Source organism: Manis pentadactyla, chromosome 4 (genome assembly GCF_030020395.1).
Source record: "Manis pentadactyla isolate mManPen7 chromosome 4, mManPen7.hap1, whole genome shotgun sequence".
Taxonomy (NCBI): Eukaryota; Metazoa; Chordata; class Mammalia; order Pholidota; family Manidae; genus Manis; species Manis pentadactyla.
Window position 1 is genome coordinate 48,444,693 of NC_080022.1, and position 24,393 is coordinate 48,469,085.

The following is a 24,393-nucleotide window of genomic DNA, read 5'->3' on the forward strand; positions in this document are numbered from 1 at the left end:
TTTTTAAACCGCCTACAAAAGTGCTGGTGTTCAGTAAATGGTTGAGGAGTTAGAGGAAACACATTTGACGTGCACAGCCATCAGGAGCCGTGCACCGTTTGGGTGGGTGAGTTCTTCGAGATGAGCACCCAGGAGCCTGAGCTCGCTGCCGGAGCAGACAAAGTGCCCTCGTTTCCTTCAGAGGTCCAGAAGCGGGGGAGCTGCCACACGGAGACTGCGGTTTCCGCCACCAGCCGCTGAACTTGGCCAAAGGCCGCGGGGGCGGGCATACGTGGCCAATCCCGGGCCCGGTTCAAAGGGCCAATCCGGGTGCGTTTTACAGGGGCCGCTGCCGGCCGGGGCGGGCCTGGCGCGGGGCTGGGGCGGGGCCGAGGCCGCTCGCTGGGACCGCCCAGCCTCTGCGCGGTGAGGCTCTCAGCGCTGCAACTAGCAGAACCCTGCTAGCTCAAATGTAATTTCAGATTGGACAAGTAAGTGACCCTCCTCTCAGTCCCACGTGTGCACCAGGGGCTTTTGCAGAAGCGCAGGCACGAAGGCTCACCGGCCCAAGCCTCCTTCGCCTGTGCCGCTGTCGCTTCCTCCTCGTCCTCTGGCCGCTTAAATTGTGCCTCCCGCCCGGCCTTGGCTCCGAGAACTTGTAGAATACCCTGTGTCCTCTCCTGGCTGAGGCGTCTGGCCTCTCAAGGGAGGGATCGGTGTAAACTTCATCCCCAAAGCTGTCTGTGCGATGTCTGGAACCCGGGGTCCCCTAACATCACTGTCCAGTTAACCATGTTCACTTTCACTTTTTCCTTCACCTCCCCTCAGTTGTAGGACATTTTCCCAGGCATTTTTGAGCCATTCAGTCCAAATCTGGCTACCTATGGCATTTTTAGGCCAGTGCTGCTTATAACTTGAAGTGTTTTTCGTGGCTTGTGATGTTTGAGGTGAGATTTAGCTTAAACGGTATAATGCTGTTTGGTTAGTTCACCTGGGTAGTAAGGGCCTTGGGTATCTTTGCATTTTTCTTTATTTCTCTTTTTTTTAAGGATAGACAAGAGGCACAGTGGTGAATTTCCCTAATCACTGGCTATTTTCCTCTGAAGTACTTCTCATGTCTTAACAAATTTCGTTCCTAAATAGAAGGATCTGACATTGCCACAATATGGAAGAGCTGTTATCATTAGGTTAGTTTTTAAAATAGATCAGGAGGGAAGAAGTGATTGTGCTTTTGAATTGCAAATCAATTAGACAGGCAAGTTCTCTAGCTTGTGGCTGTTATTTGGATGGTAGAGTTTTGTTTTGTTTTGCTTGCTTTTCCCCACTTACCTATGATCCACGAAGTGCATATGCTAATTTTTTTAAGTTGCCAGCTGGGTCTTCCAGCTTTCTGACTACCTCCTGGTCCTCTGGGAGTCTCCTGCTAAGGAGGCCCTCTACCTGGTTCTTGATCTGATAATGGCCACTGGCCTGGCTTTTGGAGGGACCTGCTGAGGAAGACCTCCTAGAGGAGGCCCAGGGCGCTGTTATTAAGGATGATTGAGGGAACAGACTGGAGGAGGTGACAAAGGCCTGGGGATCGATTTTGAGGAGGGAGTTTGGGAGCCTCCCTGGCTGAATTTTGAGGTCAAAACATGTGTATTGGGAGAAGGGAATAACCCAGAGGGTGGATATCTGTGTCTTCTGGATAGAATTAAGCAGTTTACTGAGAGGAGACTGGGCCTTCTTCCAGGCCATACTAATTTTTGCTGTGGGCCTTGTCTTTTCCTGGAATCTGGTTCCCTTTCCCTAATCTTTCACGTAGTTCAAATCACAGTCAATTACCCACTGGTTTTGAAAACGATTTGAGGTAATGAATCTTGTCCTTCAACTCCCAGCCAGAGTGCTGCCTCCCATGACCCTGCATCCCAGGGGATTGGAAGTAAGTTTGGAATAATTATTTTGCCAAAATGTACTACAGAGATCATTTAACCTCTCACTTGCACATCATTTTAAAAGGTGGAATATAGAATCCACTCAGGTGGTGTAAGAGGAGGCCATCCAAACCAGTTTTTCACTTCATTTGCTCATGAATCTTGTGGCATATATTCTAGGCCTGGCACTGTACTAGGCTCTGGGAAAATAAAGATGAACTAGACTTGGTCTCTGTTTTCAAGCTTTCACCCAGTCAGTTTATATCTAGTCTGATGAGGGAGGTAATACAATAGTTTACTGCTGTGAGCAGGTATGCAAAAGATTCTCCAGTTGAGAGAAGGGCAAATGACCCACCATGGCCTCAGAGAAAACTTCCTGGAGGAGGTACTACAGGAGCTGAGTTACAAAGCCTCAGTATAAGTGAGAAAAGACAAAAGGGGAGGCGATTATCTGACCTGGGAACAGCATGGGCAAAACTATATAAGCCTGGCACACTGTTGATTAGTATGGCTGGACAGGAAAGGATAAAGTAAGAAATCACCAGAAAGGAAACTGAGGAGGGTGAAAGGGCCAGATCAAGGAGGGTTAGATGAGTCATGTTAAGGGAGTTTGAAATGTGTCTGCAGAGCAGTCAGGAGCTATTGAAGTTGTCATCCTCAGATGTGGAGTAGAACATTAATTCCGGCTGTAGGGTGAAGAATGAACTGCAGTGGTGAAGACTGGAGAGAGGATATTATAACACACATGAAAGATGGGTTAGCATAGTAATTATGGGACTGGAGAGAGGCTAGAACAGGATGGTTTGGAATTAATTATTACTTGAAGGTAAGGAATAAAGAGAATATAGCACTCAAGGTATCATTGAGAATACAAGGCATTCTCAACTGCGATGTTTTTCCACAGTTTTACTGAGGTATACTTGACATACAATAAACTGTACTTACTTAAAGTGTCTATTTTGAGAGATTTTGACATATGTATATATCCATGAAACCATCATCACCGTTAAGGTAAAGGACATTTTTAATAGCTCCAGAGATTTCTTGGACCCCTATGTTAACCCTCCCTCCTGTGGTCTCATACAATATGTATCCTTTTTGTGTGTCTGCTTTTACTTAGGATAATCATTTTGAGAGTCATCCATGTTGTATGTGCATACATAGTTCAGGTCTTTTTTTGTTGAATAGTATTTCATTGTTTGACTTTCCATACTTGGTTTGGTTTATCCATTTACCTGTTTATGGATTTTTGGATTATTTGCTGCTTTTTGGCTACTACAAATAAAACTGCAATGGATATTTGTATGCACACATTTCTCTGTAGGGATATAGGCTTCCATTTCTCTTGGTTAAATACCTGGAAATGGAATGACTGGACACAGTAGGTGTATGTCTAACGTTTTAAGAAACAGGTAAACTGTATTTGAAAGTGGTTGTGCCGTTCACATTCCTCTCAGCGGGGTCTGAAACTTCCAGTTTCTTCAGCACTTGGTGTGGTCACACTTTAATTTTAGCCATTCTAAAAATGTGGAGTCCTGTCTCATGTGGTTTTAACGTGCATTTCCCTATAACTGATAATTTCACCCTTCTGATCTGTGCTTATTTGCCCATGTATATTTCATATATGTTCTTGGGTAAGTTTTAAATCTTTTGTCCTCTTTAAAAAAATGGGTTGTTTGTTTCCTTGAGTTTTGAGAAGTTTTTATATCTCATTACAAGTTCTTTATTACATCTGTGATTTGCAAATACTTTCTCCCATTTCACTGCTTGCCTTCATTTTCCTTCACAGTGACTTTTGAAAAACACTGTTCTCAGTTTTGATGAAGCCAAATTTATCAGTTTGTAATTTTGATGTCTATTTTATCAATTTATTCTATTCTGGATCATGGTTTTGGTATCCTATCTAAGAAATCATGCTGAGCCTGAGTTCTACAATTTTTCTCTATTTTTTTTTTTAAAGAAGCTTTACTGTTTTGTGTTTTGTATTAAATCCACAATTCATTTTAAGTTAATTTAAATTAATTTGGAGCACCAGATGAACGAACGAAGTTCATTTTTTTTGCATAAGGTATCAGTTGTGCCCACACCATTTGCTGAAAAGCCTATCCTTTCTCCACTGAATTGCCTTTGCTCCATTGGTCAAAATCAATTTACTGTCACTGTGTGTGGGACTGTTTTTGGATGTTTTATTTTGCTCCATTAATCTCTTTGTCTATTTTAATGCCAATGCCACATGTGATGTCTTGATGACTATAGCTATGTAATAAGTACTGGAGGTACATAGTGTAAAGTCCTTCAACTTTGCAAGTTGTTTTGGTTCTTCTGGGTCTGTTACATTTCCATATTAATGTTTTAGTCATTTTGTCAATTTCAAAATAAAATCCTGTTTAGATTTTAGTTGGAATTTCATTGAATCTATTTATACACTAATTTAGGGGAGAGTTAGCATCTTAAATATTGACTTCTGACCCATGACCATAGTATGTCTGTTCATTTAATAAGGTCTTCCCTAATGTTTCTCAGCAGTGTTTTGTAACTTTCAGTAAAGTATCTTGCACATCTTTGTCAGAGTATGTGTAGGTAATTGCATATATTTTGATATTATGATAAATGATACTATCTTTTTACATTTCAACTTCCGGCTTTTGCTACTTGCATACTTATGTATCCTGCAGTTTTGCTAAACTATATATTAGTTCTAATAGGTTCTTTGTAGTATTGCCATTAGATTTTCTATGTAGGTAATCATGTTACTTGTAAACAGACAATTTTACTTCTTTTTCAGTGAGGATGCTTTTTATTTAATTATTTATTGCTATAGTGTCCTGGCAAGAACCTCTACTTAGTGTTACATAGAAGTGAGGAGAGCAGGCATCTTCCCTGCTTCTGATCTTAGGGAGAAGTGTTCATTTTTTTCATTAGCTATGATGTATGATGTTAGTTGTATATTTTTTTGTAAAAGCCCTTTATCAGGTTTAGGAAGTTCCATTCTGTTCCTACATTGCTTTGAGAGGTGAGGTATTTTTTATTTTTGTTTTAAATGAAGAGTGGATATTGTATTTTGTTGCCTTTTTCTATAATTATTAAGGTAACTTTTAAAAAGACTTTTATTATGACTTACATTCACTGATTTACTTATTTTTTTTCCAAATGTTAAACTAACCTTGTATGAGATAAACTGCACTTGGTCAGGACCTATTATCCTGTTTATATTTTGTTGGATTCTGTTTGCTAAAATTTTATGAAATTTTGCATCTACTTAATGATGGATATTGATATAATTTGTTTCCCTTGTATTGTCTTTTAAGTTTTGCTATCAAGGTAATTCTGGCCTCATAAAATGAGTTGGGAAGTATTTGTTCCTGTTCAGTTTTCTGGAAGGGTTTGTTTAGAATTCATATTATTTCATCCTTATATGTTTGGTAGAATTCACTGGTGAAACTGTTTGAACCTAGAGGATTTTTTTTTTGGTCAGGAGTAGAGGAGGAAGAAGTCAATTGATTTCATAATATAGGACTATTCAGATTATCTGTTGCTTCTTGAGTGAGTTTTACTGGTTTGTGTGTTTCAGGGAATGTGTACATATTGTCTAATTTGCTTATAAAATATTCCCTTATTGTTTTGTTATCTATAGAATTGATTTGATGTTACCTCCCTAATTTCTAATATTAGTAATTTGTGTCTTTTCTCTTTATTTTCTTGGTCATTCTGGCCAGAAATTTATTAATTTTATTGAACTTCTCAAAGAACTAGCTTTTGGTTTCATTTATTTTCTCTGTTTTCCCTTTTTTTAACTTACTGATTTCTGCTCTGAAATTTATTATTTTTGTTCTTCTACTAACTTTGGATTCCTTTTTCTAATTTCTTAAGGTAGAGATTAAGGTAATTTGTTTTAGACTTCTTTTCTAATATAGGAATTTGATTATATAAATTTCTTTCTAAATATTATTCCTTCAACTGCATCCCATAACTTTTGCTATGCTTTAATTTTCTTTCAGTTAAAATACTTCCTAGTTTTTTGTTTTTGATGTCTTCCTTGATCTATGGGTTATAAACAATTGTGTTACTCAGTTTCCAAATATTTGATGACTTTCCACATATCTTTTTATTATTTATAGTTTAATTCTGTTGTAGTCACAGAATGTACTTTGTATGACTTGAATCCTTCTAATGTTTTGAGACTTGTTTTATGTCCCAGAATGTGGTTTGTCATGGTAAATGTCCCTTGTGCATTTGAAAAGAATGTGTATTCTGCTTTTGTTGAGTAGAGTGTTTTTTACATGTCAGCTAGGTCAACTTTATTGACTACTACTTAATATTGTCCTTGTTGATTGTCTGTCTACTTTTCTATCAGTTATTGAGAGATGGTTTTTGAAATCTCTCATGGTAATTGGGATGTGTGTATTTCTCCTTGTAGTTCTATCAGATTTTGCTTTGTGTATTCTGATGTTCTGTTGTTAGGTGCATTAATATTTAGCATTGTTAGGCCATCTTGGTGAATCATCTCCTTTATTATTTCATACTTTCTAATAATATTATTTCCTCTAAAATTTACTTAGTCATTATTCTTGATAATTTTTTTGGTGTAAAATATACTTAGTGTGATAATGATATAACTACTCCAGCTTTCTTTTGATTGCTGTTTTATGATATATTTTTTCCCCCTTTTACTTTTTAATCTATTTGTGCCCTTATATTTGAAGTGGGTTTCTTCTGGACAACATATAGTTAGACTGGATAACAAAGCAAAGCCTAAGAATCTCTGCCTTTTAATTGGGGCATTTAGACTATATTTAATGTAATTATTTATATGGTTTGTTTTACATACACCATCTTATTTTTTCTTCCTTTTCTATTCTATTTTTTTTCTCTCTTTTTGTCTTCTTTTGGATTAATTTTTTATATTTTTGTTTTTTCCTCCTTTATTGGCTTATTAGGCATATTTTTAGGTGGGGGATATTATTTTAGGTGTTGTTTTAGGGCTTATACATCTTTAATTTATTAGATCAACTTTCAAGTGGTGTTATACCACTTCACATACAATATAAGAGCCATGTTACAATTTATTTATAATTCTTGCCTACTAGCTTTGTGCTACTGTTGTTTCATGTTGTACATTTCACTTTTACGTATGTGTAAACCCCACAATAAGTGGCTAATTTAGTTTGAGTGGTCCGTAATCTCTTGAAGACATTCAAATAATTTTTAAAAAGGCTTTATATGTAGTCATATAGATACCCTTTGCTCTTCAATCTATTTTATAGATCCAGACTTCCATGTGAGATCATTTTCCTGCCTGCTTCTTGTGGTACAGTTCTGTCAGTGATGATTTTTTTTCATCTTTTGTATGACTGAAAAAGTCTTTATTGTGGCTTCAGTTTTGAAATTTTTTTTCAGAGTCAAGAATTTTAAAGTATTTTCTGTTAGTAGTTCAAAGATCTTGCTTTTCTGCTTCATAGCTTGCATCATTTCTGATGAGAAATCTGTTGTCATTCTCATTTTTTTCTTTTGTGCATAAAGTATCCCCTCTGCTGCTTTTAAGATTTTCTATCATTGTTTTGAACAATTTTATATTGACATTTCTTCGTTTAGTCTTTATATTTCTTGTGGTTGGGGTTCACTGATATTCTTGGAACTGTGGGTTTACAGTTTTCATCAAATTTGGAAAATTTGTGGTCATTATATCTTCAAATATTTCTTCTGACCTCTTTTCTCCTGTGATTCCTATTTCACAGATATTAGGGCACTTGAAGGTTTTCCATAGCCCACTGATGCTCTGTTTACTTAAAAAAATTTTTTTTCTCTTTGTTGTATTATGGATAGTTTCTATACTATGTTCTTAAAGGTCACTAATCTTTTCTGCTGTATTGTCTAATCCCATATAGTCAGTTTTTTATCTCAGACATTTGTAGGGGCCAAGAGCAGGCTATCCCAAGATGTGCCATTGTGACATATAGATTATTTCAGAGTTGAAAACATCAAGGCCCAAAAGATTCAAAAACCTTGACTTCTCCCACCCACAAACTGCATAAAATGAATTTAGATGGAGGAACTCCTCCAGGAAGAGGACTGTCACCTTAGATAATTACGGCTGTAATGTAAACTAGGTGTAGTAGACAGGGAGGGATGTGGCAAAGTCTGTTAAAATTCCTCTCCCTGCCCCATGGCTTCTGTGCACCCCAGCAAGCAGTTGCTTATCAAACATTTACTCTTTCATATTCCTGTGAATTTCTTCCCTTTTCTTTCGAAGGCTCAGACCCCTATCCCGCTTCTCCTTGATTTAGGATGATATATATCTCATTCTCCCTGACTTTGGAATCTATGCTTGTAGATTCCCTGTATGTATCCAATTAAACTTTGTTTTTTGTTTTGTTTTGTTTTTTCTTCTCTTAATCTGTCTCATGTCAATTTGATTCCTGACCCAGCTACAAGAACCTGGAGGGGTAGAGGAAGTTTCTTTCTCCCCAATACATTCTAGTTTTTCATTTCTAGAATTCCAGCTTGAGTCTTTTTTATATCTTTCATGTCTGACCTTCTGAGTTCAATCAGACCTTCCTTTTTGAACATATGAAGTAGAAGTATGATAACTATTTTAATATCTATGTCTGCCAATTCTATCAAATGTGTCAATTCTAAATCCTTGTCCATTGATTTTTCTCATTTTTGAGAAGTATTTTCCTGCTTCTCTGCATACCTGGTACATTTTGACTGAATACCAGACATTACGTATTTTACCTTGTTAGGCTGGATTCTTTTGCATTTCTATAATCGTACTTGAATTTTGTTCTGGGGAATGTGTAATTGTGATAAAATGATTTATAAGAAATATATATTTGGTTATTCAGATGACCAAAATATGTTTCTCAGATATATTTGGTGTTTGTCCATAGTTCCTGAAAACAGCTTCAGAGCCATGAAGGTGAACTAGGTGTCTTGTTATGTTATTGGGGATACTCTAGAACCCCACCCAAGGGAAGGGGCTGTGTGTCTGGGGGCTCAACCATGTGATCGGAAGGTGGGACCTTTCAGTCCCCAGCCCCCAACCCCTGAGAGGGGAGAGGGGAGAGGGGCTGGAGGTTCAATCAGCCAGTGGCCAATCACTTAGTCAACTGTTACTATGTAACGAAGCCCTCACAGAAGCCTGTGAGAAGAGCTTTTTTGTTTGTTTGTTAAAAATTTTATCTTATTTAATTTTTTATTAAGGTATGATTGATATGCACTCTTATGAAGGTTTCACATGAAAAAACAATGTGGTTACTACATTCACCCGTGAGAAGAGCTTTTTACTCTTTCTTGTATCCTGCTTCTCTGTCTGATAGAGAGCTTCCATGCTTGGGGAAACCAGAACACTTCCACATGTCACTGAGCCAGGCCTGAAGCTCACAAGGATAGAAGCTCCTTCATTTGGGACCTTGCCCTATGCATTTCTTCATCTGGCTTGTTCACTTGTATCCTTTACAGTATCTTTTATTAAACTGGTGTAAAGTGTTTTCCTGAGTTCTGTGAGCTGCTCTGGCAAATTAATGGAACAGTGGGGGAAGTTGTTGGAACCTCCAATCTGTAGCTAGTTGGTCAGATGCACAGGTAACAGCCTGGGGCTTGAGAACCGTTGAGTGGCAGGAAGCCTTGTAGGCTGGAGGCCTACATTCCTTGTAGGGAATCTAGTGTTGTCTCCGGCCAGATAGTGTCTGAATGGAGTTGCGTTCTTGGACACCCTGCTGATGTTTAAGAATTGCTTGGTGTCATGCATGTGAAAACCCCCTCTCATATGCCTATATTGGAACTGGGCCTGGGAATCAGCCGAGTAAGTTACTCTGAAATAATTTGATCCTTTTGAGTTGTGCTTTAAGCTTTGTTAGGTGGGACCAGGACTAATTTCTTACTGCTGATGGAAAGCCTTTCTGGGTATTCTACCCAGTGTCCTGTGAGTTATGAGGTTTTCTACTCTGGCTGGTGTACATTCATTTCCTTGTGTGAAGTCTGATGATGGTTCACTCGAACTCTATTGGGTGCTTCTGGCTCAGATAGTTTCCTCACAGGCACACAGTGATTGGTACTCTCCTGAATACTTGAGTGCCCTTTGTAGGTCTCTAGAATATTCCCTCTGTACAACTGTCTGTTGTCTTGTACTCTGGCCCAAGACTTCCAGCCTCCATGTTCTCAGGACTCTTAGCTTTGTCTCTTCAACTGAGACTGCAGGGCTGGCCTGGATTTACCCATCCTGTGCCATGGTCTCAAGTACTAAGCTTGAGCAGTTCAGGACACCTCATTTTTTCCCCATCTCCTTGGGTTCACTGTACTTTGTTGTCAGATGTCCTGAGAACCTTTGTTTCCTGTTTTGTCCATTTTTTAAAAATTGTTTTAGACAGGAGGGTAAATAGGGTTCCTGTTACTCCATCTTAATTCAAAGTGGGGCTGTTCAACTGGAATTTTTGAAGGAAATTTGAAGAAGGGACTCTTTAAAAATGTGAGGAAGGGACTTTGAGGTACCCAGGCACCTGTAATGGGACCACTTCTACCACATGTCACCTGAAGGGGTACAGAATGAAACATAAAATACCCTCGAGTTGGTATAATTTTCAATAAAGGAGCTATTTAGAAAGGTGAGGGAGCCTGTATCCCTTGGCTAATAGCTGTAGGATTGTTATATCCCTGTATTTAAATGGGCCAGGGGAGGAATTGTTATCAGAATCCAGAAGGATAAATGGGGAGAAGTCTGCCTTGAGAGGATCCCTTCTCTTGGCTCAAGGGATGCAGCTGGTTCAAGGCAACTCTAAAGGAAGGGAGCCCTGACCTTGACTCTCCTTCCTCCCAGAAGGCTTCTGCTGGTGCCCTCCATTGGCCAGAATTAACTAACAGACAGAATTGGCCTAGATGATCCAGACTGCAGTCCCCAGGACACACGATGGGCAGAGAAGGACTGAGTATGTAGTGGAGGAGGAGGGCAGATGGAGCATCTGCACGAGGAGTCAGTGATACCCTCCTCTAGATCCTGGTTACAGTGTATCGGGGTGTTTGGTGGAGATTTCCTTTCCAAGCTAAGCATACTTTTCCCTGTAGGTTCCTATACTCCCTCCCCCAATCAGCTTGAATTACTTAGAAAGTCTTTGTCAACATGGATGACAAAATGAAGCAGAATTCACACAGCAGGTACACATGAGGTGATGTATGTGTTGACTTATGGGAGAGTAGGGGAATGAAGTAGAAATCATCAGGCTGAATGTATGACCAGTCCCTTGGCCATCTCAAAGTCCACCTTCAATGACAGTTTGTGAAGATACCTCAGCTCCATTCCCCTTTCCCTTGGCAACTTATTCTGATGTAAGTGTCAGAGATAGGATATTCCATTGGATGGTCATCTGATATGTTCCAGCATCTGTTTTATCCAGGGAGCTTCCAGGAAGGTAGAGAAAATCTATGTGCTTGTCATGTGCTATTAGCCCAACTTGCCTCCTCTCCATGCAATGTCATGTGGAAACATGGGTATCTCAAGATCGTTCATGTTAATGTATCAAGTGCCCTTATCCCATCTTCCTGTCTTTTTATTTTAGAAAAATAAAGACAGGAGGAACAGTTATAGGACAGGAGGAACAGTTATAGGAACTGAAAATAGAGAGTGTGGGAGAAAGAAGACTCAACAGGAGGTCATGAGAATCATTTTATCCCCATTTAAATGGATAGTTCATCTAAGGAACTAGGTGGTTTGGATGATCCTATGGGATAGAATTCAGGACCAAAGGGTAGAAGTCATACAAAGCAGAGTTCAATTCAATACAATTATCTCTTATTATTACAATCACAGCTGCTCATTGTAGAAATTCAAACAGCATAGACAGGGAACATTAAAAATTACCCTCCAAGTTCCTGCATTTCTTTTCCCTAGATGTCACTGAGATAAGCAGGTTTTTGCATCTTCCTGAAATCTTGTATGGTACTTAAATGGTACAGTGGTTCTCAAACTTCAGCAGCTGTCAAGGTTATCTGGAGGGCTTTTTACAGCACAGGCTGAGGAGCTGTGCCAGAGCTTCTGGATCAGTAGATCTGGGTGGAGTGGAGAGTTTGCATTTCTAACACATTCCCTGTTGATGCTGCTGTTATTCTGGAGACCACAGTTTTAGAACCACTGATGCTCTATTCTCTTTAAAAAAAAAATAAGACAAATGGGGTCATTTTATAGTGTCTGAGAATTTGATCTTTTACTTAATAATTCATAATTAGCATTTTTTATCTCTCCTCATTGTTTTTAACAGCTGTTTAGGTATCACTTTTAGCAACTCCCCCATGAATCAACATTGTTTCCAGCATTTTTGTGAGCATGCTCTTTCCAAAAAATGTTGTAATGGACGTATTTGTATATATCTTTTAGGTGAGCCAATCCTTAGATTCTTAGAATATAAATTCTTAGAAGTTAAGCTGTTGTATATACGGTTCAATTTTGAAAATGAATGGATATGCCAAATTGTTCTAAAGAAGGTTGAACAAATTCTCCCACTAAAAGTATATGAACGTGCCTATTTCCCCACAGTCTTGCCAGAAATGGATATTAACAAATTTTTAGTTTTTGCCAATTTGTTAGGTGTAATATTATATCTCAGAATTGTTTTGTGTGCATTTCCTCCATTATTTGTGAGGTGAAAGGTTCATATGCATTCACTGTATTTCTTTTTCTGTGAACTGCAAGTTTGTTTTTTTCATCACAAGAAGAGGGGATAGGGTAAATAAAGGTGGCAAACCTTGCTTTGACAGGTTGCCGGTATTTTGTAAGGTTAGAGTAGAAGGGGTTGCGGTCAGGGAGGCAGGTAGGGAGGTAAGGGTAGAGAGGCAGGCTGGAGCCAGCACTTGGATCAGATAGAGGGCTTGGGCTTCATTTTGGGCAGAAGCCACGTAGGCACTGGGGACAAGCAGCCATTGAAGTCGTGCTGTAGCTCTTGCATAGTTTGACAGGGTGTGTTAGAGGGAAGGCAGACTCTCCAGTTCTCTAAGTCTAATGTTTAATCTTCAAATAACTCATTCTTTTAGGCCTTTCACCTCGGGCTGTAATGCCACTTGGCCATGCCTCGTAAGCAGGTAAACAAGAACAGGTCAAAGACCTCCGCCAGCTCTGGCTGGGTATTGTCTCTGAGGTAGGCGTTTTGTAAGACTGTGTGGGAACAGATTTTGTTGCTTGACCCATTGCTGCTCTGAGCCCTTCTTGAACCTGCTGACGTCTGACAGCAGTTATTAAGGTTGGTGGGTTCCTCTGTTGTTTTAATTTGAGTGACTTTCTGGAAAAAGCCATGGATTTTGTCCAGTATGCTAATGATAATGGCATTGCTTTGAAGGTCTGGTTAGTTCTGTAGAAAATCATTTCGTAGTTAATTATGTCAGCAAACCAACAGCAGTCTTTTAGACAAGAAAGTGACAGAGAGGAAGAAACTACATGGTATTTACATTATTCAAAACTCAGAGGTCAGGAATTCATATTTCGAAGAGTCCCTGTAATAATAAATCACTAAGTTTGTATATAATTTTCCCTGTTGTGGGCTTAGCTTTATAACTGGCATATCAGGGTTCAAATATAGTAACTTTGCATTTAGAATCAGGATACCAGCCCTTCACTCTGTTTGTGCATTTTCAGCCATGTTTATGCTTCCAGGGTCCTGGCATGAGAATGAGAGACCATCAGATTCAAACTTAGACTTTTTAAGAACTCAAGGCATCAATTGGGTTGTGAAAGATAGACTGAGGTAGACTGACTAGACAGGATCTCTTGTCTGTCTGAGGGGTCTCCATCTCCATCTGCCTTCTCCCCTCCATACATGTGCCTATGGAAGTGGGCTCTTGGTCAAGGAGGGAGCTGCCCTGGGCTGGGAGCGTGGAGCTTTCCATAGAAGAGAGGCAGTGCTCATAGTGCTTCTAGAACCCTTCAGGGACAGTCCTTAGGGGCTTTTTATTTTAAAAGGTATTTGACTATTTTATACATTAATAATCTCCATCCCCCACAACCTAGTAATTCTCCTGATACTACATTACACTGCGCTGTGCTTATCTGTATGTACAAGGATGAAGCAGGCAGAAGATTCTCAGTTAATATCTAATGTTTCTTAAAGTAACATTTATAGGGACATAAAATAGCCTTTATTAATGAGAGCATGGAGAAGGCATTTCTAATGACTGAGTGTCTGAGAAGTTTTTACAGGGTGAACAGACTTGGGAGAGCATTCTGAAAATGTGCCCAGGATCAAGGCACTTGGTTAGTGTGGAAAGCCAAGGACTCTGGCTTAAACAAATTTGAATTTGAATAGCGCCTCCTTCCTCTCTGGGCTTTGTGACCATGAGCTGAGGATTGGTTGCTTCTGGATTTCCATGTCCTCACCTGTAAATGAGGGAAGCAGCACACACTTTGAAGGGCATTGTGAAAGTGGGTTCTCCTCTCCCTTTCTCTGCTCAAGGTATAGCTGGGTAGGGCACTATAAAGGGCCTGGAAGCCATGTAACCACTAAGAAGCTACTTTATTGGATGATAGGGGTTGAAGAGGAGAGAAGAGACAGTAAGCAGGGTTTAGAGAAGAGGACATGGGATCTGAAGTTTAATTTGCTCTCAGGTGATGTTTGTTGTCCGAGTTTGGGAGGTCATTTGGTGAGTCACGTTTTCCACCCCTGATCTCTTTAGGGCCTATACTGTGCGTTTGGCCTCAGCATGACTGGAGGCCGGGTTTTCACTGTGTCAGCTGTTGTGCGGTCCTCGCCTGTGTGGCTTTGGGGGGTGGCGGTTTGGGGCCCCCACCCAGAACTGGCTCAGTTCTGATCCTTGTGGCTGCCACCATATTGTGAGGCAGGCGTGGGGATTTGGTAAGTTCTGACAATTCTACCTTTTGGGATCCAACTCTGAATTTAAAAGAACAGCCAACCTTTTGACTGTCTGATTTAATCCCAAACTCCTCCTCCAATCACTTCATGTCTGTCATTGAAAATGGACTTGGTCCAGAGCATGAAGATCTTCAACATCCTGGAAAGAATTGAGGTTTTGCCCTAGAGGCTGAAACAGTGATGAAAGCTGTAGACTGGTGCTGACTTTACCAACTGATGTCTCTGCCTCCTGTGGGGTGAGGGGGAGCTGGAGTAGGATGCTTGGCCCCGAGAGCAGGGCTGGCATTATGGTGGCCATGTGAAGCCACTTCACTGTCATATGTAAGTTTACTAGGTGCATAACGTTTAGCTTGAATTATAGACTAGGAATAACTTGAGGCCTCACCATTTGAGTCATAAAAATCAAATTCTTACATTAAATTGTCAACTCTTTAAAATCAGAGATCATACATTTTTCAATTTTCTATTCCTAGCATCTTGGTGTAGAGAAAGCACTTGATATTTTCTTTTTTTTTTAAACTGGGATTTGAGCTGTTAACTATGGTGAGAACACCTATGTATAGGTAACAGATATTAAGAAATTGCAGGTGTCTGGAGGTGGTTTGGAAGGGCAGGTAGGCACATAACAACAGTCCTAATAATTGCCGCTGTTTGCTGAGCATATACCATCCATCAGCCACTATGCTGGGAACATCAGTTACATAGCGTCAGTTAATCTTTCCAAAAATACTATGAGGTTGGAGCTGTTGGAGACAGCTTTTCACTTTAAGAGGACAGCTGTTCTTCTTCCAGGTGTGTTGTTGTTAAAGTCAATAGATAACCAATTACTATTGCCAAATTAGCCCTTTCTTTCGTGTCCCAAACTTCCCACCATCTTAGAGCATGTGTGATTTGTTTAAAATGGTATTTAGTTCTTTCTGTTAACACTGATGTGGACAGGTGTACTCATTGCTTATCTTTTTCTTCCCAAATTTACCAATCCCCAGATTGCAATATAACTCAATAAATAAATTGTGTGGGACTCACGTACATGAGCTCCCAGCAAAGTTGAAAGATCAAAGTTGAAAGAAGATATTGAGTTCCCTCCCAGGTCTCTGGGACACTATTTCTGTGGACACGGTCACCAGATTGATCCTGGAGGAGTGGCTCTTTAAGAAATAGGACTTGAAAGCAATCTCTTCCACCCTGGAGGGTTGTAATCTTGGGAAATAATAATATTGCTATTGGGTTATTTAGAAGAAAAGGAGGACGAAATAAGAAAAACCTCCAAATGATTGGTTTTCAGCACAGTATTTGTAGCACTGACCCCCTCCTTGGAATTGCTGAGATAGTTTTGCAAAGGATAGCCTCCCATACTGGGTTCCTCTTTCCCTTTTTCACGCTGCATTTGAGCAGCTTGCACATTAGTTGAAGCATTAGCCATGAAGTCTGTGGTTTCCTGTGGCACATTTCTAATAATATTTATACAGGCTGTTATTTAATGAACCGTATAAATATTTATCATAAGAGTAGTCTTTTGATCATGGATAGGGGCCAAAAATCAGACCAGTCCATGCTGGAGACTTGGCCAGGAGGCTGTTGCTGTCCTATGAAACATCTTGTAGACTGAGAAGTTAGGTGTGTCTCAGAACTTGTGTGCAGCCCAGCTTGAGTTTCTTTCTATGATTTTCTTTCTTTGGCCTCCACAGTCCATGTCCATTTTCCTCTCTGCCTGATAACCCATACTACCCATATCCCTAACAGTTGTTTTTCTTGTTAAATTATTCATCTTTGTCTAAAAGGAATGAGATGGAACCAAAGTTCTGATTCTTCACCAGCCATACTTTGGGGTTTAGAGCCACACTGACTTAGCCTTGAATCTCAGCGGCTCTGGTTCTCTGCTCTGGGACTTAGCTTTATCACCGAGAACCTCAATCTCCCTAACTGGAAAATGGGCTCACACTGCCTACCTCACAGGGTTGTTACCAGGATTAAATAGAGTGTCCAGTCATGTAGTTTTGCAGAGCATAGCTTAATAAATGCTAATGGTTGCTACATTCATTGTTGATACTGTTATTGAAGAAGTTACCAAAGGATTTGGTTTTCAGTTTTAGGTTGGTGCTGTGAAAGGAGCCCTAAACTTAGAGTAAGAGGCTGGGATTCAAATCCAGGCACTGCTGTTCACTGTCTGGGCGTTGGGGGCGAATTTCCCCATCCTGTGGAGATACCAAATGGTGCTAGATTTACCAACTTGAATTGGGTTCCAGGCAGAAGACATTAACACACGTGTGACAGTGACAGACAGGAAGATCCTAATCCTTTTCTTCTAAACAATTAGAAAATGGACTAATGTTTTCCATTTTGCAGTTTCTTTATTTTTTTGAGGCCACGAGGAACTGAAATATAGCTTAGAGTCTGAGACACAGCAGATAGCACTTAGGACCCAGAAACAAAAGGCACAGGGTGGGAAGACAAAGAATCTGAGTTGCAGAAAACCCTCTGTCAGGGTTTTTAAAACTCTCAGGATTGAGTTTCAGGGAGGCGGCCCAAGGCTTGAACTTCTCTGCACCGCTGCTTTCAGGGTCCAGGTGTGGAAACAATCGCAAAGAGATCACTTTGAAACTCTAATAATGGGAAACATGGTGAGTCTGGAATATTTAATTAGGATTTATTTCTTAGCAAAATATGAACTGGGATGTATGTGTGAATGACACTGGGAGGTATGATGCCCTTGTCTCCATGGGTCTGACTCTCTTCCTGACTGATACCTGGGTATATGGTTAGATGGTCTAGAAACAGGGGGTTTGCCAGAGAGAGGCATCCTGGTGTTGGGAAGCGTCAGTCTCTGAAGCCAGACAGTCTGGGTTCTGAGTTAGCTAATATTAGACAGAGTAGGTAAGGACACCTGGCAGAGTCCTCGGCAAATAGGCATTGAGTAAATGAGGGGCCTATCAGGCTGTATAGCATCCTGGCGGTGGTGAGGGACTTTGGAGACAGAGGGAAGGGGATTGCCCTCAGCTCTGTTACTTACTGGCTATATGACATACTAGATCAAGTTACTTTAGGTTTTAAAACTATCCACTGAGTCACAAAGCTTGTCAAGGTTCTGCCATGTGTCAGGCACTGGGCTGGCCCTGTGTGTAGTAGCTGTGATGCAGGCAGGAGAGGGCTTGTTTAACAGTAAAGCCCCATTCTCCATACAGGGTGGAGGCTCTCCTGACTCCTATGGGTCCAAAACAAAAAACTGGGGTAAGCCCTGGGTCAGCTGCAAGGTGGAAATCTGCCTCTTTTGATTTTACTGGAAATAAATCAGGATGTCTGGTTAGTAAGATGATATACTCCCCAGAGGAAGACAGAGAGTAAACGTGAGCCATCCAGGTATGAGGAGCTGGGCCATGGTGGAATCTCCATTGTCGCTGGGGTTAGCAGGAGGGGAGAGAAGCCTGGACGATGGCTGGCTGGGTCTGTGTGAGCCAGAATGTTTGCATAGATTCTTCATTTCCTATTATTTCTTCCTTTCTCCCTGAAGTGTCTAGAATAGTCTTGGAAAGTCTAGGCAAGGGCAGAGAGTTGTTGGTTTCCAAAGAGCAGTGTTAGGGAGCCGTACCCTGAGGCCTTTTGCAGTGGGAGGCTGAGAGGGAGTCCCAAGAAAAGTCCTATGTGTGTGGTCAATAGGTGGGAGGTGGGGTAGCTAGCGTGGTCATTCCTCCTGTTTGCAGATAAAGAAACTGAGGAAGCCCTGAGCCAAGCAAGGTACTGTCCTATTTTGTCCTTCACTATATCCTCAGCTCTCAGCTGGCTGCCTGGTGCCTGGCACAATCCACATTTCTTCGAATATCAGCCATGGATTGCAAGACACATCATTATTTCATACACCACTAAGAAAGCAAGAAAACACTGTCAATTAATTGTAAGAGGCCATTGATTCCCTGATTTTGGAGAAGCTAAATGTGAAAAAAAATAATTGTCTTAGAATTAATAAAATGAGGTTATAAGCATCTGATAAATATTTAATTGGATGAATGCAGCAGAGATTAGAATCAAAGCAAAACAGTGCACATAAGTACAGATTTAGGAATATAAACTATTAAAGCATGAACCTGTTCATCCTTGTTTTCCGTTGACTTCACTGATTCAGTTGCTCATTTAGTCGACATCTATTGAAAACCGATCATGCACCAGACATTGTGCTAGGAGCAGCGGATGCAGAAATCAGTAATTTCAGTTTTTCAAGTTCAGACCAGTAAGGGAGACAGACATGGAAATGAAAAAAAAATCACTATTCAAAGTGGCAAGTTTTAAAAGAAAAGTAGGGACATGATACTCTGGTGGCATCAAGAGACAAAGGCAAGGAAGTCTTCCCTGAAGAGGTGGTGGCTGAGCTGGATCTTAAAATGTTAAGTCCTCAGCTACCAGGCAGACGAAGGAGGAAGGATTAGGATGGAAGGGCAAGTGCAAGGTAGTGAGGTCCTGGGGCAACGTGATGCACTTGAGAACCCTTGAGGGGTCCTGGGGTGTCTGGAAGTTCGTGTGAGAAGAAGCAGGACTGTGTTGGACGCAGCTGCACAGCAGGCAGACGGAGCTCAGGCGGGGCTGGGGCTGTATCACTGCCCTGAGCCAGTGGTTTCCCCTTCCTGAATCCTGGGAAGGACCCTGTGAGGACTTCTGTGGTGAGGGGTGGATGGTAGGGCAAGGGTGACCCCTGCTTCAGACAGAGCTGCTGTGCTTTATCTGTTGGACTGAAATTTTCCCTGGGTAATGGCTTCGAGGAAAGGTACCACTAGTGATTGCATGAAGGGGGCTGCCTAGTCAGAGCTGGTGCCGTTGGTCATGTGGAGCTTCCAAAGTGGTGTAAGCCGGGGAGAGGAGATGAGAAACACCAGGGCTGGAGCCTGCGAGTCGTTCCCTGAGGCTCGGATGGATGTAGCAAATGGTCTTGCTACAGCTTCCCCATTTTCCTCTCTACCTTCCAGTGAGCCAGCAAGCCGAGGGGGGCAAATACAGTTGGGAAATCATTGTGGTTAAGTCAGAAGCAATCACTTGGAATGAAGCTGTTTTTGACTGGGATAAATACCCAGGCAGCAATAACTGAACATCTGCTGGCTGACTTCGTGTTAGAATCCCCAAGTGTGACTCTGCCAAGGGACCATGACTTTTTGACATGGAAGGGCACAGAAAGCCACTGTGGTTGAGATTTAGACTCTGGATGTTGAGATGGTCCTGAGCTCACCTGGGGAGCTGTAGTGTGTTCACCAGCGTGGCTGTCTGGGGGGCTTCCTCTTACTCTTTGAAAGGCCAGTCTGAAATGAGAGCCTCTGTGAGACCTCTGTGTCCTGTGGGTCAGTCTCACCAGGCGGACTTAGAGTGCCAGTGAAGGCCAAGGAATTTCTGAGTGTTCTCTGGTCAGATTTCCTTGTCACTCACAAGGAAAACAGATTGTCTAACAAATTCCTGAACGGTCTCGCTCAAGGCTCCTTCCCAGTTTTCAGTCACTTCATGACATGGCTGTAATGTATTTTTTCTACAAACCTGTACCTCAAGCTCTCAAGAAAGGCAGGGAGAAGCACAAGACTTGGGAGTGCACAGATGTGGGGCTGAGGGGCCAGGCTGCTCCTGAGTGATTCTGGCTGGACCTCCTAACTTCTTAGACACCCGTTTCCCCATCAGGATAATGTGCATCATTATAATAATGTGCATTTGCTCTTCTCAAGAGCGTGGCCCTAGCATGAAGGGGAAGCGTGTTTCTCTGGCAGTCTCACCTTGATCACCTGTAAAATAGAGATTTAAATTTACTCATCTTCTAGAGTCATACTGAGGAGTAGAGGGGATGTGTGTATTTTTCACAGTGCTTGGCACTTAGGTGCTCAGTAGATAATTTCTTGAGCAAATGACTCACTGGGTGGTTGAGATACCTTTTCAGTACCATAGCCACTGTCCTTGTTTTGATTCAAATTCAGTGAGAATAAATTCCTTTCTGTTGCCTCTAGATTCTTAGTTCCTCAGCCTTTTATTTATCCTGAGAGCACTTTTCACCTGAAAGCATGAGTTTGCTTAAATATCCATGCAGTTCCTAAGTACTTCACATCTGACTTCCTTCCAAGAATGGAAACTCCATGTCTAAGGTGATGTCTATCTTCTTCACCCACTGCCTAGGTCAGTGTTGTTCACATATCATTAAAATTCAACATTTTGGTTGGGTGAATAAATAATAAATGGTCACCAGTTAGTTAGCTGTCCCCCTTTTATCTCCACTTTCAAGATGTCTTGTGCCCACTTGGTGTTCATGTGGTTTTTGCCCTTGATCACTGCAGGTGGAGGGACCACAATGCCTGGTGGAGATCAGGAACCAGCGAGCTACTACGTGGGTGTAGATGTTGGAACAGGCAGTGTCCGCGCAGCTCTGGTGGACCAGAGGGGCGTCCTTCTGGCTTTCGCAGACCAGCCAATTAAGAAGTGGGAGCCTCAGTTCAACCACCATGAGCAGTCATCTGAGGACATCTGGGCCGCGTGCTGTGTCGTCACAAAGGTATGGCCACAGCTGTGGCATTCTCTCCTTGCACACATGCCCTTGCTCCCACCTGCTGAGTATGTGTCACATGTCCACCTGGTTCCAGGGACAACAGTTGGGTATCTTTAGTCACAGGCCTTGATTTCAGGAGCTCCCAGTATAGTGGTAGAGACCAATAGTCAGCTAAAATATGATGAGACAGGTGCTGGGAGCAGAGCAACTATGGCCAGAGCTGAGGAAAGGGCTAACTGAGGGGCTCAGGGTAGACAGCACAGAGGATGCAAGCATTCAGCCAGAGGGTTCGGTCACATGTGAATGTGGAAGAGGTCATTGATAATCACAGCTCATGTCTACCGAGCCTTCATGTGTGCCCAGTGCTGTGAAAAATGTGTTATTGTGCAGCACGCAGCTGAATCTTTACATCCATCCTATACAGGTAGTATTGTTATTGCCCCCATTTTATTGAGGAGGAAACAGGTGCAGAAAACTAACTCACCCACGTTCATGCAACTAGCAAGTAGTAGAGGCAGGACTGGAACCTAAGCAGTCTGACTCAGGCCTGTGCTCTGTCAGTGGACTGTCCTGCCTTCCACATGCACGAGGGAGGGGAGCCTCATTTGGTTCAGCAGGAGCAGCTTGTGCAAGGGCATGGTTGAGTGAAAACATGGTGTGTTTTGAGAAAGCAAGGGAGTTGGGCCAGACCAGAACATCTCTGATTTGTGCCAGGCAGATGTGCATCCTGAGTGGCCTTGGACTGGAATCAGCCTACTGGCCTGGAAAAGGAAGTGGTGCTGGGCAAGACACGTTCATTTTTAGTTTCACTTGACTGGTTTTACATTCTGGGGATCAGGAATGACAGAGATACATTTGTCCTTTTTTCCAGGAGGAAAAATAAAGTCCTGGGTTCTCTCTTCTCCCTGTTCCTACTTTAGTTCCTTAAATATTCATGAAGGGCTTGGTAATTTGCAGATGGACAATTCACCATTCTGTCTGTATTGATCAGTCTGTTTAAACTTTAATGAGTCCTGGGCTGCTGTTAGTGCCCCCAGAGAAGAAGGCAGAGAGAGGAGGTGGGGGTGGGCAGCACTGGAGCATTATATGGGAATAAAAGAGGGGGCACATCTTCTCTTCTGCCTGTTTAATTTTCCTCCTCTTTCCCTGCCTCAGCCCCCGCCTTGGTGAGAATCTTCTACTCTTTGCCCTTGGGTCTCCTTTGTTCTTCTAACATATAGCCCTTCTTGCCATTAAGGAAATTGTCAAGAAGAAAATATAATCCCCTGATGAAAAGCTACTTTAAAAACGGTCTGCTCTAAGTACTGCTTGGTTTAATGGTAGATTTTTAATCATCTCCCAGTGGCAGCCAACTCATCTATTTGAGCCCCGTGCACCTCAGGAGTGCTGTGGGCATTTGTACTCAGCAAGGCTGGCTCACCATAGCAAACTCGGGTGCAGCTCTTGGGTCTTAGGCTGTTCCCCTCCCAGGAAGTATGACTGTGTGGCTGTGTAGCAGGAGCATGGGATAAGTGTGGTGCATTACCTACAGCTCATGGCCCGCTGTGAGGTTAGAGGAGGGAAGCATTTTATGTTAGTGAGGTAGCACCCCAAAGAGCACATTCTGGAGCCAGACTGCCTGGATTGACATCTCAGTTCCAGAGTTTATTAGCTTGGCATCTGGGGCAAGGTACCGAGGGTTTCTTGCCTGAGTTTCCTGTCAAATGGGAATGATCATAGTGAGGATGCAGTGGGTTAATGCATGTAAAATCTCACAACGGCCTGGAAATGAGTACATGCTGGGTTTCCTGTGGGGAGGAGGGTGATGGCACCAATGGAAGTGAGTAGTTTATGGAGGAGAATGAATTTCTAAGACAGAAATGCTGAGAAGTCAGTCATTTGTAGAGGCACCTCCAGGGAGTATTCTGTTCACTCATGCCCTTTCTGGTTAGGGTTCTTTCTGTGTAGTTCTGGAGAAACACTGGTTTAGGGCAAAGGTTGACAAAAGTCCTGACCTGCCTTTTCTTTCTCATGGACTTCAGGAAGCTGAGGGCTTGAGAGCAGTTGTACAAATTCCTTTTCCTTAAGCTGTTCACATTGCCTGAGGTGAATTTCCTTTTAGTCAAGTTAATAAAAATAATAGCAATAACAATATGATGATGGTGATGAGGATAATGGCAGCTAACATTTCTTAGGCACTAATTATGTTCTGGGTATTATGCTGAACACTTTATGCCCATGACTTCATTTCATCCACACAACACAGCCTCTTGATGTTGTCTTTATTATTCTCTGTTTGGAGCTGGAAGATAGGAGCTTTGAAGAGGTTGAGCAACCAGTCCAAGGACACATGGCTGATACAAGGAGTTGGGCTGCTGCAGCCATCAGCCCCCTCCTCATGCTTGCCTTTTGCCCCTCTTCCCAGCCTCATCTGACCCAAAAGTGCCCCCTGCTTGGAAATTGTATTAAGGTACCTGATGTTTTTTGAATTTGCCACTGTGTGGGAACCTTGAGCTTCTCCCAATTGTTAAACTGGCCATACTAGATTACAAGTGCCTTTACCTGGCTATCTACTTATGAATTTGTGCCCTGGATCAAGGGTTTATCCTTATCTCCCTAGAGTTCTTCTCCTGGTAGTATACCCAATTCATGTTTGTTGAGTACCTGAATGAATGAAATGTCTGTTGTTTTCATTACCTGGAGTGTTTTTCTCTCACCTTCACTTGCCCAACTCCTGGGCACCTTATGGATAAGCTTAAGCATTAAGCATTATGTACATTGGAATGTATGGAGGAGAGGTACACAGAATTCTGTGCCCTAAGGATGAAGTAGTTGAGTTGTGTGGAAAAAAAAAACACCTATGAAGCCAATGAAGTAGGATTTTATTCTACGTTACACTAGCTTTATGAGTAATGGTTGGAGGGAGAGGAAGCAGAAGAGCGAGTAGACCACGTGGGATTGAGCAATACTGTTAATCTCTTGCATTCATAGAGCCTGTATGGTTCACACAGCACATTCATATTCATTTGATTGTCGTAAGAGGTAGAGAGATGGGGAGTTGTTATTCCCATTTTTTTTTTTTGAGGGCATCTCTCATATTTATTGATCAAATGGTTGTTAACAACAATAGAATTCTGCATAGGGGAGTCAATGCTCAATGCACAATCATTAATCC

At 41.8% G+C, this 24,393-nt stretch overlaps 1 protein-coding gene across 7 annotated transcripts in view; it reads left to right on the forward strand.

The window, feature by feature from the left end:
* Window positions 1-359: 359 nt before the first annotated feature.
* FGGY (FGGY carbohydrate kinase domain containing) overlaps window positions 360-24,393 on the forward strand; it is a 408,065-nt gene continuing 384,031 nt past the window's right edge. For all 7 annotated transcript variants that reach the window (XM_057500245.1, XM_036911238.2, XM_036911239.2 and 4 more), the window contains exons 1-2: window positions 360-470; window positions 21,031-21,245. In XM_057500245.1, coding sequence (XP_057356228.1) covers window positions 21,045-21,245 — 201 coding nt within the window. In that variant the 5' untranslated portion in view covers window positions 360-470; window positions 21,031-21,044. The remainder of the gene's footprint in view (window positions 471-21,030; window positions 21,246-24,393) is intronic.